The 16,508-nt window shown below is 41.8% G+C and overlaps 1 protein-coding gene across 1 annotated transcript; it reads left to right on the forward strand.

The window, feature by feature from the left end:
• The first annotated feature begins 13,381 nt into the window (after nucleotides 1–13,381).
• LOC113915480 (olfactory receptor 51M1-like) lies at nucleotides 13,382–14,374 on the forward strand. Its single transcript, XM_027581479.1, is given in 1 exon segment — nucleotides 13,382–14,374. A coding segment is annotated over 1 exon segment (993 nt).
• The last annotated feature ends 2,134 nt before the right edge of the window (nucleotides 14,375–16,508 follow it).

Consider the following 16,508-nt stretch of genomic DNA (forward strand, 5'->3'; position numbering starts at 1 on the left):
TTCCCTTAGGGGGAACAAATGGGGCTCTTGTCATGCAGCTGACCTTATCTTCCTTTGGGGAATGGAGAGGGCCATGTGATAGACATGTTGGTGCCCATCAGAAAGTTACTGACTGACCAGTTAAGACTACATTTCTCGGGGGTGGGGGTGGGGGACAAAATTGAAATTAGATTAGGTATTAAGTCCCGGTTTACTGATTTAGGACCTTAACCTCAGTGATATCACTTTGGGCCTTTGGTTTCCTTTTTAACATGTTGAAGAGAGTGAAGCTGAAGAGGTTAAATCACTTGCTTTTTGTCACATGGCTGGGATTCAATTAAGTGATCTGACTAAATTTCAAAGTCCTACTGTTACGGAACCTGGACTGGATCACCCGACAGAAGAACCAAGCATCACTCGGAAATCTTGCAGGATAGGAGGTTTATTTAACGCCGGCGGGCTCAGAGGACAGTGATCTCCAAAGGTCTGAGCCCCGAGCACAAACAAAGGGGGTAATTTATACACCACTACGTCTGCATACTGGGCACTCTTGGCACGTGCAGGAAGCGGGGCAGGGAGAGGAACCGGACTGGCGTGCGTGGGAAGCAGAGCAAAGAGAAGAACCCGGAAGAGCCCCCGGGGCAGGGGCTGGGACTCCCTTGCCGGCTCGGTTGGCCATCTTCGGACACAGATTTTTCCTTATCACTATGAACTTCCATTTCTTCATGCCATTTTCCAAGAGGATGAGTTCATCATCATTGGAAAAGAGTCCAGTGTCTAGCTGTGTGCTTGGAAAACCATATCTCCCCCTCTCCTCTTTCCCTGGCTAATGTGCTATTTTATCATATATTGATTTATCTGGTTATTCCTCTAGGAAGTCTCTTGTAAGCCCTCAAGTCTGGTTTAATTTCTTATTTCTTTGGGTCCATTTGTACTATTCTGTTGCAAGTGACTACTTATATATCTGTCCCTCCCAGGAGCATGTTGTTCCCTAAGACCACTTCTTAATTATTGTGTATCCTCAGTGCCTAAATATAACAGGCACTCAAAAGGACTAACAGGGGGCAACTTTAGGGAGGCACCCACTCTCAGGTCCTGCAATTGCCAACCTTGCCCTTGTACAACGGGAATGGGTGTCTCCTTAAATTTTGCTCTTTAGGTGTCTACCTTGCTTCTCTTTGGCCTGACCCTGATGCTCAATATTTGTTTGGAGGGAAAGAGAGGACCTGCCTCTCACCAAAGTTTTATAAGAAATTCCGTCTCTTTAGGAAATTTCACACAGGGGGGCACCTGCGTGGCTCAGTCAGTTAAGCAGTTGCCTTCGGCTCAGGTCATGATTTCAGGTCCTGGGATCAGGCTCCCTGCTCAGCTGGGAGCCTGCTTCTCTCCCTCTGCCTCTGCCCCCCACTTGTGCTCTCTCTCTCTCTCAAATAAATAAAACATCTTTAAAAAAAAAAGAAAAAGAAATTTCACATGGATTCTGAGATCCTGTTAAACTGATGTTACCTCCTTAATCATGGCTCAGCTGATAATATGCTATTAATAAGGAGGAAAAAGAGAAATGCAGTGAGAAGCCTGATGAGGAAGACTAAGTTAGCAAAAGATCTCAGAATGGAGCAGTTCTACCTGGGCTCAAAATATAGATTATTGTACGGGGACTGGGAAGTTTCAGGAGTTGGGTAAAAGAGAACCTGACATGACCTCAGATATAAAATAATTTGAAGAGGTATTCACTTGGCCTCAGGAAAATGGTTCCAGATTGCTATGTTAGGGGAAAATAGGTGTCAATGTATTAATGTATCAGACTTGACTCACACCTTGATAGTCTTCAGGTTACATAGATTGCACACTCTTAACATGTGTCTCATTGGTCTCCTCTCTGCTTGTATCCCATGACTTTGCTCATCTCCCACTGGAATTTTTTTAAGAGTTCCCCAAATATTTTCCATTCCCCTAATATCCTAACACAAATGTGTGTTTTTGTTATTCTCCTTAAAGCATTTTAAAGGTTTTCAGGGGGCGCCTGGGTGGCTCAGTCAGTTAAGTGACCCACTCGATTTCAGCTCAGGTCATGATATCAGCATCATGAGATGGAACCCAGTGTAGGGCTCTGTACTCAGCGGGGAGTTTACTTCTTAAACTTTTCAGTGAGGATGGAAATTGGTTCCTCTTTAGAATGACTGGGGAGAGGCAGGATGTAAGGAAAGAAGAGCTTGCTAAAAAGATTGTTGTGGGGAAATGTGGAGCCTTTCTGTATGGAAACATTCCAGACTTTCTATGCTCACATGGATGCAGGCATCCAAAGAGGAGGGAAGTAGACAAAATAAATTCCAACATGAAGCTTTCTCAAGGACTCAGACCAAGCTAAAGGATCCCTTTGATAATCCCAACATGTGTAGGTCTTTCCAGCCTGAAATATTCCTATCAATCACATGCCATAAAACAGAATTCATCTAGGGAAGTCTGGTCACCAGGATCACCAGGACTTTGCATCAGAAAAAAGTGTGCTGAGCTTTGGGGGGGCGGGGGGAGGGAAGTAATTTTCTTTCTACCCTTCAAGGTTCAAAACTGGGACCAACGCCCTCTTCCCATAATAAAAGGCTGATTAACCTGAGAAAAACAAGTTCAGTAACATGCACACCTCCTGTATACATGGCAGGTACCCGGGAAAACTGCATAACTCTCCAAAATGGCCCAAGATACCACTTTAAATCCCAGATCCAGCTAAAGACAAAAGATGTTGGGGGGTGGGAGCCCAGTTATGGGAGGCTATTAGAAAAGCACAGTGATCAAGGATGAGTTTGTCTTATAGACTTAGGTCTTTGTCTTCTCCATTGATAAGTTTCTAGAGATTTAGCCATTCTCCACTTCCTGGTACGCAGATGGAGACACCCTTACAAATGGAGATTGTTCTTTCAAATGTAAATGTCTCTTACAAAAAGACAACCTCTACTTGGTTGGTTTTCAGAGCTTCTCCTAAGTTTCCCTGCTTCTTAAAAATAATCAGCCTTAAAATAATCCTTATGCCAAAGAGGCGTATTTTGGAGCCACAAATTCTGCTTCCCTTAAAGCTACAGCCATTTTCTGCAATAGAGACCCCCCCAAATTGAGTCTGAGTTTAGAGAAACTGAAAACCCTGAGTAAGGATTTCTTTTAGTTCTGTGTCTGGTCGGATTGGTCAATATGACTAGGACTAAAGCACACAGAAACATTTGCATCTTATGAGGTTATCTTTAATATCTGAGAAAGTAGAGAAAAATATCATATCTCCATCAATTTCAGGATTTAATGTTGGTTATAGGGTGTGGATTTGTCTGCTGCCTATATGCATGAGACACGGGATCATCTTCAGAGGAGGAATGAACAGGTTGGCATCTTTCAGAACTATGTGGGAGATAAAGAAGATGTGGGGAGATGAAGCTGAAAGATCTACTTTCTTAACCTGTTGGAAATAGAAGAGGGTTTGAATTCAAGCCCATTTTTAAGTTGAGGGCTCCCCCTGGTGGTTATATTGGAAAACCACAACATGCATATTGACCTGGCCGTTCTACAGTAATCTCCTACCCCACTAAGCCTGACTCTATTCGTTAGGTATGGATACTGAGTCGAAGCTCCCTTGAATATAACTTATATGGGGACCCTGAAAAACATGCTAGGATCTAATATATCCCTGTCATTCCCACAGGTTTTCTCAATCTCTGGTACAGAGTAGGCTCAGTTGTTCTCCTTATGCATAGGGTGTGAGCTAAGACAGTCATATTCTCACATACACACATAACCAGAGACAAAATATCTTTGTCTTTCTGTCTTTTTCACACGTGCACACACGTACACACACAGGCACATGTGAAAAGAATTTTCACAGGCACATGTGAAAATAATGGACTAAACGCCATTATTAGCACATATATAAATAGGCACACTCTTACATTGATACTTTTAGTAATGCATTTAGATATTTTGGTAATGGATTCTAATACATTCAAGGTTAAAGCCTGAATGATGCATACCAACATATTGATACACCACCTCCCTAAGCATCACACATGTACATTCACTTCGCTTTATAGTCACAGGATTTCATTGTTGGGGAGGTGAAAATTTTTACTATACCCTTTGAGATTCTTCTGGCTAGTCTAAGAATTAAATTGACATGAGACAGATTAGTCATTAATTAATCATGAGACAGGAGAAAATTAAATTTAATTACATATATATGGGGGCTCCATAGCATGAGAGGTCCACAGGCAGTCAAGTAATTGAGGCTTATATGCCCTCCAGAACTAAGAAGTGGGTAGGGATCTGGGACTTTAAAGAGGAGAAAGATAATTGGCAAGAAGATGAAAAGAGTAAATATTTGGTCAACAAATGTTTGCTGAGCCTTAAGGAAATAATGGAACACAGAGAGGAATTTTTTTTTTTTAAGATTTTATTTATTTGACAAAGAGAGAGCACAAGTAGGCAGAGATGCAGACAGAGGGAGAGGGAGAAGCAGGCATCCTGATGAGCAGGGAGCCTGATGTGGGTCTCAATCCCAGGACCCCAGGATCATGACCTGAGCCAAAGGCAGACGCTCAACCATTTGAACTACCCAGGTGCCTACACAGAGAGGAATTTTAACAAAGAGACCTTGCTAGGTTCCTCCCTGTCTATAACATTAAGTTCATATTACACTAGTTATCTACTGTAATAGCTCTCTTCCTAGAACAGGTGCTCTATCTAAATTCTTTTAGGCAGGCAAAAAGAAAAACTTCTTGAATTTTCTGTTTCTTAAAAATAACCAGCCTAAAACAAACCACATACCAAAGAGACATTTGGGATGGCAAATTTTGCCACCCCTACACCATTATTACTCAAGGAGACAGAGATGTGCCCAAGGACTATTCCTTCGTTGTTCTCTGCCACAGCCTTCAGAAACAAATTCTGCCTTCCTAGTCTGGGCTAGTCATACTGTCTGGCAAACTCTGTTTAACAGTCTTTTTTTTTTTTTTTTTTTAGCCAAATATGAGCTTCATAAAGGCAACACTATGTCATGTCTCCTTGTGTATCTGCAAGGCCTTGCTCAGGGTTTTCCAGAGCAGGCACTTAATAGATGCATGGCAAATGAAAATGGATGAGAATGTTTAATGTAATTTCAGTCTTCATTCAAAAAGATTACTTTGGGGGTGCCCAGCTGGCTCAGTCCATAGAGCATGCGACTCTTGATCTCAGGATCATGAGTTCAAGCCCTGTGTTAGTTGTAGAGCTTACTTAAAAAAAAAAAAATTATTTTGTGACATGATAAAATAAATTTAAAGATCATTTAGGGAAACAAGAAAGAAAAAAAGATTTAAGAACATTTTGTATTTTTTAAAATGACAATTTCTTGGGCACTAGTCCTTAAATTATTATAAAATTCAGAGAAGCAGGGGGGAGCTATTACATAGACGCTAGTAAAAAATATAAGGCAAAAATTTGCCTTGCAAATATCTCTAGATAAGTGACAGGTTATTCATTACATAGTATTATTTAGCCATGTGAAAAGCTATGAGTTAAATAATCTCACTCAGCTCCATACACCAAATAATGTCTGTTTCCAGGGCAGATTTTAAGTATTTTCTACATATTGCTAACAGTATATTTTATTAAAAATAGAATAAGGTCATTCCTTGCCCTCTCAAACTCAGTCATCAATAGGTATACAGTCTTCCAGAGTCTTATCCCTACCTACATCTACTTTCTCATTCCATAGTATGACCTCTCTTAAATTTTACATTTGCGTATTGGAGAATTTTATAGTTCTCAGAAAAATTTCTTCACCTCTATGCCTTACCTTATGCTACTCCTTCTTCCTGGAAATCCCTTTCTATAAAGCTCCATCTCATGATTAATTCTTACTTAGTCTTCCTAGTTCAATTTGAGAGCTTCCCTGTGTCTCCTAGGTGGGCTGGTTGCTACCCACCCAAACTCACATGTCCATCTCTTTGTCCATCTCTTTGGTTGTCCATATGATAATTGTTGTATCATCTCATATGTGATAGATGCCCCCAAAGAATAACAATAGTTGTTGATGGTAAGAACAGCAGCGTTGTTCCCTAACTACGCTCCCTCTAGGACATGGCCAAAATTATGTTCTCAATGAAGACAGAATATTCTCAAATTTTTCCTGTAAGGATTTCCTCTCCTACAAACCTAAACGAGGATTTTCAACTCTCTCCCTTTGTTGCCTGAGCCAGAACTCTCTCCATCAATTACATTTTGAAAGATGACCTGTTCTCTGCCTCCTGTCCTGTCATCCTAACTGTGTCTGCCTACAGTCTGTCCGTAACCACTGGTTATTCCCCTGATATAAGGTGATGCCATCTTCTAACTAGGTGTGTTCTGATCACATTGGCATGTCATAAACTTCATGGGCCTTTGTCCTCACTTTGGATCTATATGCCCCATTTTGGGGGTTCCACCTCATACAACTCTGATCAACCATCCCTGGCTTATGATTATATTATTATAATATAATACCTTGTTCATGTCAATCTCCAAGTCTGTGTGTGTGTGTGTGTGTGTGTGCGTGTGTGTGTGTGTTCAAAGGGAAGAGAAGTGTGCATATGGCCTGATGACATCAATCAATTTAGGTTTTGTAACATAGACTGAGGAAGAAATACACACTGATTTTTCTGAACGATGATGATATTTGCTACCAGAGGGGGGGAAAGGCAAGAAGAGAGGAAATGTTGGGGAAGGGCTGTTTGTTTTAGGGCCTGTTGAAGTAGCATCCCACACGTTCAGAGTTGAGTAGAGAGCCTTGGGAAAGCCTGAGAAACTGGATAGAACATGTATTTGGGATGGGAGTGTATATGGAAGGTTTTCATCTGGCCGATCTCTAGGCTCAAAGTGCAGTGATTGGCAGAGACAAAGGGTGAATGAATGATCCCATAAAAGGAAACAGACATGTAGGCCTAAAATTTAGTGCAAGAGTGGGAGGACTTTGGGGCAGTGGTGGCTATGGTGCTTCTAAGAAGATGAGTAATGTTGGGCGCCTGGGTGGCTCAGATGGTTAAGCGTCTGCCTTCGGCTCAGGTCATGATCCCAGGGTCCTGGGATCGAGTCCCGCATCGGGCTCCCTGCTCCTTGGGAGCCTGCTTCTCCCTCTGCTTCTCTCTCTCTCTCTCTCTCCCCACCTCTGTCGCTCATGAATAAATAAATAAAATCATTAAAAAAAAAAAAAAAAGACTGCAACATCCTTTAAAAAAAAAAAAAAAGAAGATGAGTAATGTGAACCAACGTGGGAGTTGTGTGCATAATCTTTATATACCACATGCAGGCTCTCTGGCAAACTGTGGGTCCATCCTAATGAACAAAGGGAGGGAGAGAATGAGGTAGCAGGAAAATACGATGAGGCCGAACTACTTTTCTTACAGCAGAGATCTGTCAGCAGCTGAAGCCTGGAGATTAAATCCTATAAAGTTAGTGCTCTTCAGCCTCAGGTGAAGGAGGGAGGGATGCAGAGGGGAAGGAGTAATGACAGCTCCTGCCCATAGGACTCCCAGCCCTGGGGATTCCTTGTTTGTCCTCAGCTTCTCCCAGCTGGTGCCATGGTGCTTCACATGCACAGAGGAAAAAGGAGAATAAATCCTTCCCTGGCAGCACAGCAGGATGCCTCTCACTAACCCTGGTGCAATCCTGCCTACCTGTTTCCTTTTCCAGTACAGATCACCTGAGCCTCACTCTTTTTAAAATTGCAGCTTGCAGCTGCTGGTAAGTCTCTATTGCTGTCCTGTGTCAGGGCTTCAGGGGTGAGAATTAGGGGGTCATATGGGAAGAGAGAGAGAGAGAATGCAAGGAGAAGGGGGTGCACAGTTGTCTGGGAAAGAAGTAACCCTGGTAAAATGTGGTCTAAGATCTAACTCCATCTCCTGCACTAAATCCTTGAACGACCTGAGGCAAGTATATTCCCCACACTGGGCCTTAGTGTTTCTCATTGCAAAATGAAGTCTTGGACTTGGTGGTCCCACAGAAACTTTTTCACTTCTGACACTCTTAAAATCTTTGCAAAGAACCAGAACCAGGGAAAGGGACAGGGACTGCTCTCCCTAAAGAAGAAGAGAGACCATCTATAATATTCTGTTGCTGAGGCCAGGAGAAAAGGCTGCCTGGCTCCTTGGACCAGGGCCAACATGCCCAGGTCTCCACAGATTCCTCCCTGCCAAGCTGTCTGGGATACCCAGCCTTCCCTCATCTTCTTATCAACCCAGTACCACTCATTTCTTCAACTCAGATATTAAGTGCATTTTGTGTGCCAGACCAGTGAACATGGCAGGGAATATCCTGCCCGCAGTCTCTTCTATTAATACAGATAGCCCTGTGGCCTCCCCAGTATCCAGGATATGCCATCCCCCCCCTCCAAAGTCCTCTTCTACCCTCGTCACAAAAGGCATGTTTACACAGGAGTTTGACTATTGTGGAAATGCTTTTTGGTTAAAAAATGAGGTATCATCAAAAATAAGGTCCAAGTCCATCTGTGTATTTTCCTACTCACAAGAAACAGTAGCCTCCACCACTAATTCGTTTTTGAAATAGCAAATATTAAATTGAAACAAAAAAGTATTTAGAACACAAAGGTAAGGTAGAGATCTATGTGCTCATTGCATAGTGAAAAATCTCTCTTTTCAGGAATTTCCTCCCCAGGGCTCTGCTGTATCTCTGCTATGAATACTGTAGTTACATTGTCATTAGCCATGACTGTGTGCTGAAAAATGGATTTCCTGGTTTGTTTGTTTGTTTCTGTCCAGGGCTTTTAAAACCTTAGTCACTTCAAAACCTTTATCAGAGACATGGTTCTGCTTTGGGGTGGGGATGGCCTCAACCTCCAGAGTGGCTCTGATGTTACTCCTTCCACACAAGACAAAACAGACCTCCTCCTCCTCCCCAGCAAAGGGATGCAGGCTGCAAGCCAAGGCCAAACTGGGTTGGAGGTCTTGGGCCTCTGAGTGCTCAACCCAGATGGAAATATTTAACCCACTCCAATGGACAATCAAAGTTTGTTCTCCAGTTTCTCCTTACCCTGGAAGAGGGCAGAGCACGGTCTCAGGGGAAACAAGCGGCCACCTCTCCATCTGGATGCGTGGAGCGGGGACAGATGCCAAGGGGGGTTATCTGTTTCCTTTGGTTCTGTCCTGCCAGTTCTTTTGAGCAGGCTGGGCTGGGGGTTGGAGGTGGGGCAAGCTGTCTGGCCCCTGGTCTTTTCAGGTCAAGATGGGAATGGGGGCCACTTTAGACGGGTGGGAATTTGGAGTGTTTTTTTTTTTTTTTTTTAAGGAGAAACACCTGTTACTCCCTTATTTCCAGAGAAATTCCCTAGAACTTCCTTTCCAGGAAAAATAACCCCAGCCCTGCCGTGGTCTCTCTCTAGACTTCTCCTTTCCCCAGATCTCTCTTCCTGTCCTTATCATTCTGTCAGTGAACACAGGCACGGTTAATCAGGACACGAGGGGAGCGCTTAATTCATTCACTCACTCGTTCAGTTTTTCATGCAAAAGCATATAGTGGTGCCTACCATGCGTTAGACCCTGTTCAGGGCTCCCGGCATATTTATTAGAGAGTCCCACTCTTACACGTACAAAAAAGTGAGTCAAAACCATAAAATATAAACACACACACACAAACAACATACATATCAGGAGTACATATAAGATACAAATAATATATATCATATATAGTGTATATGAGAAATATATGTATCAGTATATAAGTATAAATATGTATAAGTATACTTATATATAAAGAATATATGTATATGAAGAATACATATTATATTATATAAAATATATATAGGTAAATATATTTGTTATTTATATTATACATATTTGTAATTGTATATACTTAGACATAACATATAAATAGATACTATGTGTAAATATGAGTAAGAATGCCTATATACATGTATGATACAAAGGATGTATGTTTGTGATTTACGCTTTAACAGTGCTGCAGCAAAGGTATCACGTGAGTACTGAGAAAGATTCGCCTAATTCTACACAAGAAAGTCAGGAGAGATTTGTCGGAGAAAATGATACTTGTGCTGTTTTAAAGGATCAGCCAATGTTCACTGGTCAGAAAAACAAGGTTTTTTTTTTTTTTTTTCCAGTAAAGTAAGATATGAAGCAATAAAAATAATAGAAACAAGAAAAGTACATGCAGTGAATTGTAGAAAGAGTTGTATGGATTTGTCGACTACAAGAGAAAAAAGATGAGTTGAGAAATATGCCAAAGCCAGAAGGGCCTAGCTACAGATAGAGTATTTGAGCATATGCAGAGCACACACTTTGGAATTAGGCAGAAATGGGCTCAGATCCCATCTCTGACATTATTAGCTTACTGGGAAGCTTGAGGAAAGTTATTTACCTTTCCTGTGGTTTCCTTCTCTGTGTAGCGGGGATGGAACGCTTCATGGTTATGAGAAATATACACAATGATGTTAACTTTCCCCTGTGTCTGAATCATGCACAGCCTCAATAAACCGGAGCTCTCGCCGTGGCTCTTCACAAGTTTGAATTGCATTCTGGTGAAAGGGGGCTTTGAAGGCCTGGGAATAGTCTAGGGACTCAGGGAGTTAGCATTCCTTGGACAACCCCCAGTACTGCCGCAGGGAATGGATCAAGGGGAGGGCGTGTCAGGTAAGCAAGTTAAATGACAAAGAGGTCAGTTAAGCAGGTGTGGAAAAACTATGACAGGGAGCACAAGGTTGGACAAAAAACAAGACTGTAGGGATATTTAGGAGGTAAATACTTAACTCAGTTACAAAATACATCTGGGAAGAAGAAAAGGGTCAAGTAAAGTGTACATTACAAAATGTTGTCTTGGATGACTAGAAAGTGGTAAATGATATTGTCAAAAATGCATAAATAGGAGGGGAATCAGGTGTGGAGAGGGTAGATGATGGGCTCAAAATTAGATGTGTTGGGTTTAATTGGCACCCATCTGGAGACTAGCAGGAAGGTGGAAATGTAGGCCTGATGCATAGCAGAGTTGTCTGGGCTAGAGGGTTATCAGGATATAAGTAAAATAATAATAGATCATATTATGAGTGAGAAAGTGTTCAGTGTCAGGAGACTGAGTAACATGAACACATGAATATTTGAGCAATGGATGGAAGGGAGTGAATAGGAGCTGTCATAAAAACTAGAAGAGAACCAGCAGATACTGGCATCAAGAATTCCAAAAGAGAGCTTTAAAGAGGAAGGCATTGCTATAAAGATCAGGTGTTGACTAAGAGTCTCCGTTGAATTCCACACCTAGAGGTCACTGGTGAATTTAAAGAGCATTGCTGGGGGCGCCTGGGTGGCATAGTTGCTTCTGACTCTTGGTTTCCAGTCAGGCAGGTGATCTTAGGGTCATGAGTTCGAGCCCTGCGTGTGGTTCAGGAAGGAGTTTGCTAAAGTTTCTCCCTCCCTCTCCTTCTGCCCCTCCCCACCTCACTCTCTCAAATAAATAAATAAATCTTTTTAAAAAAATAAAGAGCATGGCTTTAGCTAAATTAAAAAAAAAAAAAGCCATTGGTTGACTAGTGAACTTATGGGTGAAGAAAGAGAGAGGGTACATGTGGATAGTTCTTTCACCCTCTTTTCAAAATGATGAAGGGCAGGCACTCGTCTTCCTCAACCTTCTTCCTTCTCTCCATGTCCTGCCCCATTCTTTCCAGTGCATGGCTGCGTGCATTATCACCACTGCTCCCCCCTCCTTGATGCCTCCCCAGCCACCTTTCCAGTCACATTTTATTCACTGCAGATTTTAGCATTGACTCACTGCGCTCTTTCCACTACTGATCCAGACAAAATCGTTATGATTCCAATATTCCCTCTTTTGATCCAGTCAGCAGCCACACTGTCAGCCCCTTGACGTCCTCTCAACAAAGACTGTGTCCTTTGCCATAAATCGGCAACTTGAGCCCATCCCGTACTCTAGAACCCTGGTCCCTTTTCCCTATCTCTCATTCCTTCATGTTTTTGCTTTCCTTTTTTACACAGTGTAATTTCCATAGTACATCATCATAATTACCCCTTTGTGTACACCTTTAACTGTAGTCCTGCTAGCTTACCCTAACTTCAATCTGGGTCAATGCCACTCTCCACATACTTCTTTTCTTCACTTGAGCAAATAAGTGTCGTGATTAAAAACACACCAAAATGTTGACTAGTTCCACTTTGAATTTATGAACATCTAATAGGACCTCATCACTGCCTGGAATCCTACATCTGAACACAGCAGAATCAGATTTCATTCCCAAACACTCCATGGAACTACTCTTTCACCACCAGCCAGGATTTCCTCGTTGCTAAATTTTCTGGTCATTCCTCAGTCCTTAGTACCTTGACTCCTTAAGTAATATTATATAAATTGATTAATCCCTTGTGAAACTTACACACAAAACCACACTCTCCTGTTATGTTTTTCCCTATTCAACTGGCATTTTTCCCCCTCAAGCTGTTTTAATGGAGTCTTTCCTCTCGACCTCTAAATTTCAGATTTTCCCAAGGCTCAATAATGGAAACTTCTCTCTACACTCACTTCTTAGGGTTTTCCCAGTCTATTTACTAATATCTCTCAAATGTATGTCTTTTCTTCAACATATTTTGAAGCTGACATTTTCCCATACTGAGTTAATGAAAACAAGATAAATGAAAACCCTACTGGGGGAAGTGATTCTAAGCTGAATTTTTGACATGCTTTTGAAACAACTAGAAGCAGATGCTCAGGATGCTGCTAGATAAATGAGCCTATATATTAAAAAAAAAAAAGGAAGAGAAATTATGGGGTTATATATGTGATATTTATCAATGTATGAATGGTAAATAAAGTCATGAGCGCAATGATATTGCCAGGAGAAACAATAGAGTATGGCCAGAAAATTTTCCAGAATGGGAATGGGTATATTTTAAGGACAAGCAATGAAAAGAAGCCAGCAAAGGAGACTGGGAAGGAACAGAAATCGCAGAAATACAGGAAACAAACTGAGGGTTGCAGAAAGGGACGTGGGTAGCGGGGTGGGGTAACCAGGTGATGGGCATTCAGGAGGGCACACGATGTGATGAGCACTGGGTGTTATATGCAACTAATGAATCACTGAACACTATATCAAAAACTAATGATGTACCATATGTTGGCTAATTACATTTAAATTAAAAAATGCTTCTATCTTCAGGAAAAAAAAAAGAAGTTACAGAAATACTGGAGAAAATCTGGTGAGAGTGGTGGTGCTGTAAGACAGTTTGGAACAGCTAGTAGGGTAGTGGAAGTGATAATAGTGAATTAGATGATACCAAAGATGATGATGATTGTGATTCTGCTTATGATGATGAGACTGTTAGTGAGACTGAAAAATTAATAACTAGAAATATCCATTTATTTTCAGCTCCATCCCTGAGGAATGCCAGCCCAATATCTCCTCAGTCCCCGCTTCATTCTTTTGTCCAACATCACTCAGTTTAGCCCCATGATCTACCTCACTGGCTTTCCAGGATTGGAAACCATCGAACACTGGATGTTCATCCCCTTTTTCCTTATGTACCTTGTGGCCATCTCAGGCAATTGTTTCATTCTGATAATTATTAAGACCAACCCTCATCTGCACACACCCATGTACCATCTACTCTCCTTTCTGGCCTTCACTGACCTGGGACTCTCAGTGTCGACCTTGCCCACTACTATGGGAATCTTTTGGTTCAAGTCTCATGGTATCCACCTTGCAGCTTGCCAAATCCAGATGTTCTGTACACACTCATCTTCTTTCATGGAGTCCTCAGTGCTCCTTATCATGTCCTTTGACCGCTGTTTGGCCACCTGCCACCCCCTTAGGTACTCGGTCATTATCACTAGCCAGCGAGTGGTCAGGACAGGTCTGGCTGTCATCTTCCAGGGACCTGTGGCCCTAGTTCCTCTTGTCATCCTCCTGAAGACTTTTCCCTACTGTGGGCCTCAAGTCCTCTCCCGTTCTTTCTGCCTACACCAGGAAGTGATACAGTTGGCCTGCACAGATATCACCTTCAACAACCTATGTGGACTGACGGTGGTGGCATTCACTATGATGCTGGACCTGGTGCTCATCGCACTGTCCTATGGGGTCATCCTCCACACTGTGGCAAGACTGGCTTCCCAAGAGGAGCAGCTCTGAGCCTTCCAAACATGTACCTCACACCTCTGTGCTGTGCTGATATTCTTTGTGCCCATGGTGGGGCTATCTCTGGTGCACTGCTTTGGGAAGCATGCCCCACTTGCTGTCCACCTTCTTATGGCCAATGTCTATCTCTTCGTGCCTCCCATGCTTAATCCAATTATATATAGTATTAAGACAAAGGAGATCCACCATGTTATCAGCAAGCGACTGGGTCTTAAGAAGGTCAGTGCTGGGTCCTGGGGCTAAAAATTCCACTGAGTACCCAGGAGAAGGTCCCAAATCAGCCCAAAGATTTATAGCATTGAGAACCTATTATTGCCCCACATGTTCCCCAAGATTTTTTTCCATTGCCCTAAATAAAATATGTATGAATTTCTTTTCCTGAGCTATGGGTCAAGAATGCTGACATGCTCTTGCTAAAATTATAACGCCTCCTCCTATATATGAAAACTAGCTGTTTTGGTAGCACCAAAAACTGCCCAGAAGACTCTGTTGAGGGTCATCATCAATGTGCAAATATTAAAACTGAAATGAAATTGAACAAAAATGAAAACAGAATAGTAAATAAAAAAGCACCCAGAAGAGAACCTGGCAGAGAAGAGATAAATTCACCTCAGGAAATGTCCTTCTTCCACGGTTCCTTGGGATTGCTTCCCTCTTCTCTACCCAGTAAAGTCCTTCTCCTCATTTCTATCCTGGTTAAGCTGTATCCTTTGGACTCTTCAATCACATTGGAAGAATCAGAACTTGTCACTCTTTCCTAATGGCTGATTCAGTTAGAACACTTCCAGATCTTCCTGTGGTTGTACTCCCTTCCGGTTCTGTTCATCTAGTAGACCTTTGACTTATCTCAAATCTGATTTTACCTTTCCTGTGGACTCACTGACAGTAAGCAGAAGCTAGTGTTTGCTCCTAGGCACTCCAGTGGTGAGATCTTGCCCAATGACATGAAATGTGGCAAAGTTGCAATGAAGGAAAATACCACAAATATTTGTAAGTCATAATCCCATCTCTCAGGAGGTTGCAGACCTAATGTTGGCAAAGAAAATTGCCCATACCATTGACTAAATGAAATTCATGTTGGAATCTCAGCACTGGGGTCTCTTCCTCACGGACATTTCACTGACAGCCCTCTCTCCAGCATCAGAGCAGACACTCCCTCAGTCTGCTCCCTCAGAATCCTGCATTTCCCAGTGTAATATCTGTCACACAGTAATGTATTGCTTTGTGTCTCAGTTTAGTTTCTTTTTTCTTTTTTTTTCTTCTCTCTTTTTTTTAAATCTTCCAGAATGGATTACTAAATTAAGCTCCTTGGAGGAATTATGCATGTCTTGTTAACCAGTACATCTCCATAAATACAATGACTGTCAGAGAATAGATGCTCAATAAATACATACTATTAATTTCTGGATACATAAATGCATAAATTGAAATTCAAAGCTAAGAAAGAGAACTTCTTTTCTAGGGAAGCTTTTTCTTCTTACACCCGGGAAGCCCAAGAGGACCCCCTTGTGATGGCATCCATCAAAGGGTGTTCCTCATCATTATCCTAGTTCTGCTTCATTCAGGCCCTCTGGCCCCTCTTGTCTCCTCTGCCACAGGTTACTATGATCCATAAGTGCTTCCTGAGAGTTACTCTTCACAGCTCTGGGGCATGGGAAACCTTGTATATAGTCCACCACCCCACCTCCCTGATCCGGACTGAACAGAAACCTTGCTGGGTCTGTTTGATAAACTCAACTATCTCTTTTCTTTCCATGGATTTAGGAGTCTAGTGGTTCCTGGGGCCAGAATAACCATACCCTTGCCTCCACACAAGGCAACTTCTCCTGCCTTTATATTCCAACATCCCCAGTCTCTTCATTTCTTTTAGTTTATACACAGTCTGAGAAAATTCCTTTGGGTGGTACACAGATGGCTGATACCTGTTAGACTGGTTTCTGATTCAAATTTTGGCTTTTTTTTTTTTTTTTCCTGTTTGCCTGGTCAAAATGGGAGGAGAAATGATGGTAACAGCAGACCAGACAAAGATCCCCAGATATAATGGCTCTTGAAAAAGATAATATTAAAAACAGTTGGGAAAGGTTGGATTATTCAAAAAACAGTGCTAGCCAAATTTGTTATCAATGTGGAAGATAAAATTTGATCCTTACTTTATAGTACACATAAAAATGTATTAAATTAAAGATACAAGTGTTAAAGGAAAACTTGGAAATGATTAGAAAAATACGAGAGAATAGACAATTAAAACACAGTAAAACAGAACACACCAAAAACAAAGAGACAACACAAACCAGACTAAGAGATGAAATGTGCAATGTATACCTCTACGAACAACTGATGTTTAATGTACAGAATATATGAAGAACCTCTATAAATT

The sequence above is a fragment of the Zalophus californianus genome, chromosome 11 (assembly GCF_009762305.2).
Source record: "Zalophus californianus isolate mZalCal1 chromosome 11, mZalCal1.pri.v2, whole genome shotgun sequence".
Taxonomy (NCBI): domain Eukaryota; kingdom Metazoa; phylum Chordata; class Mammalia; order Carnivora; family Otariidae; genus Zalophus; species Zalophus californianus.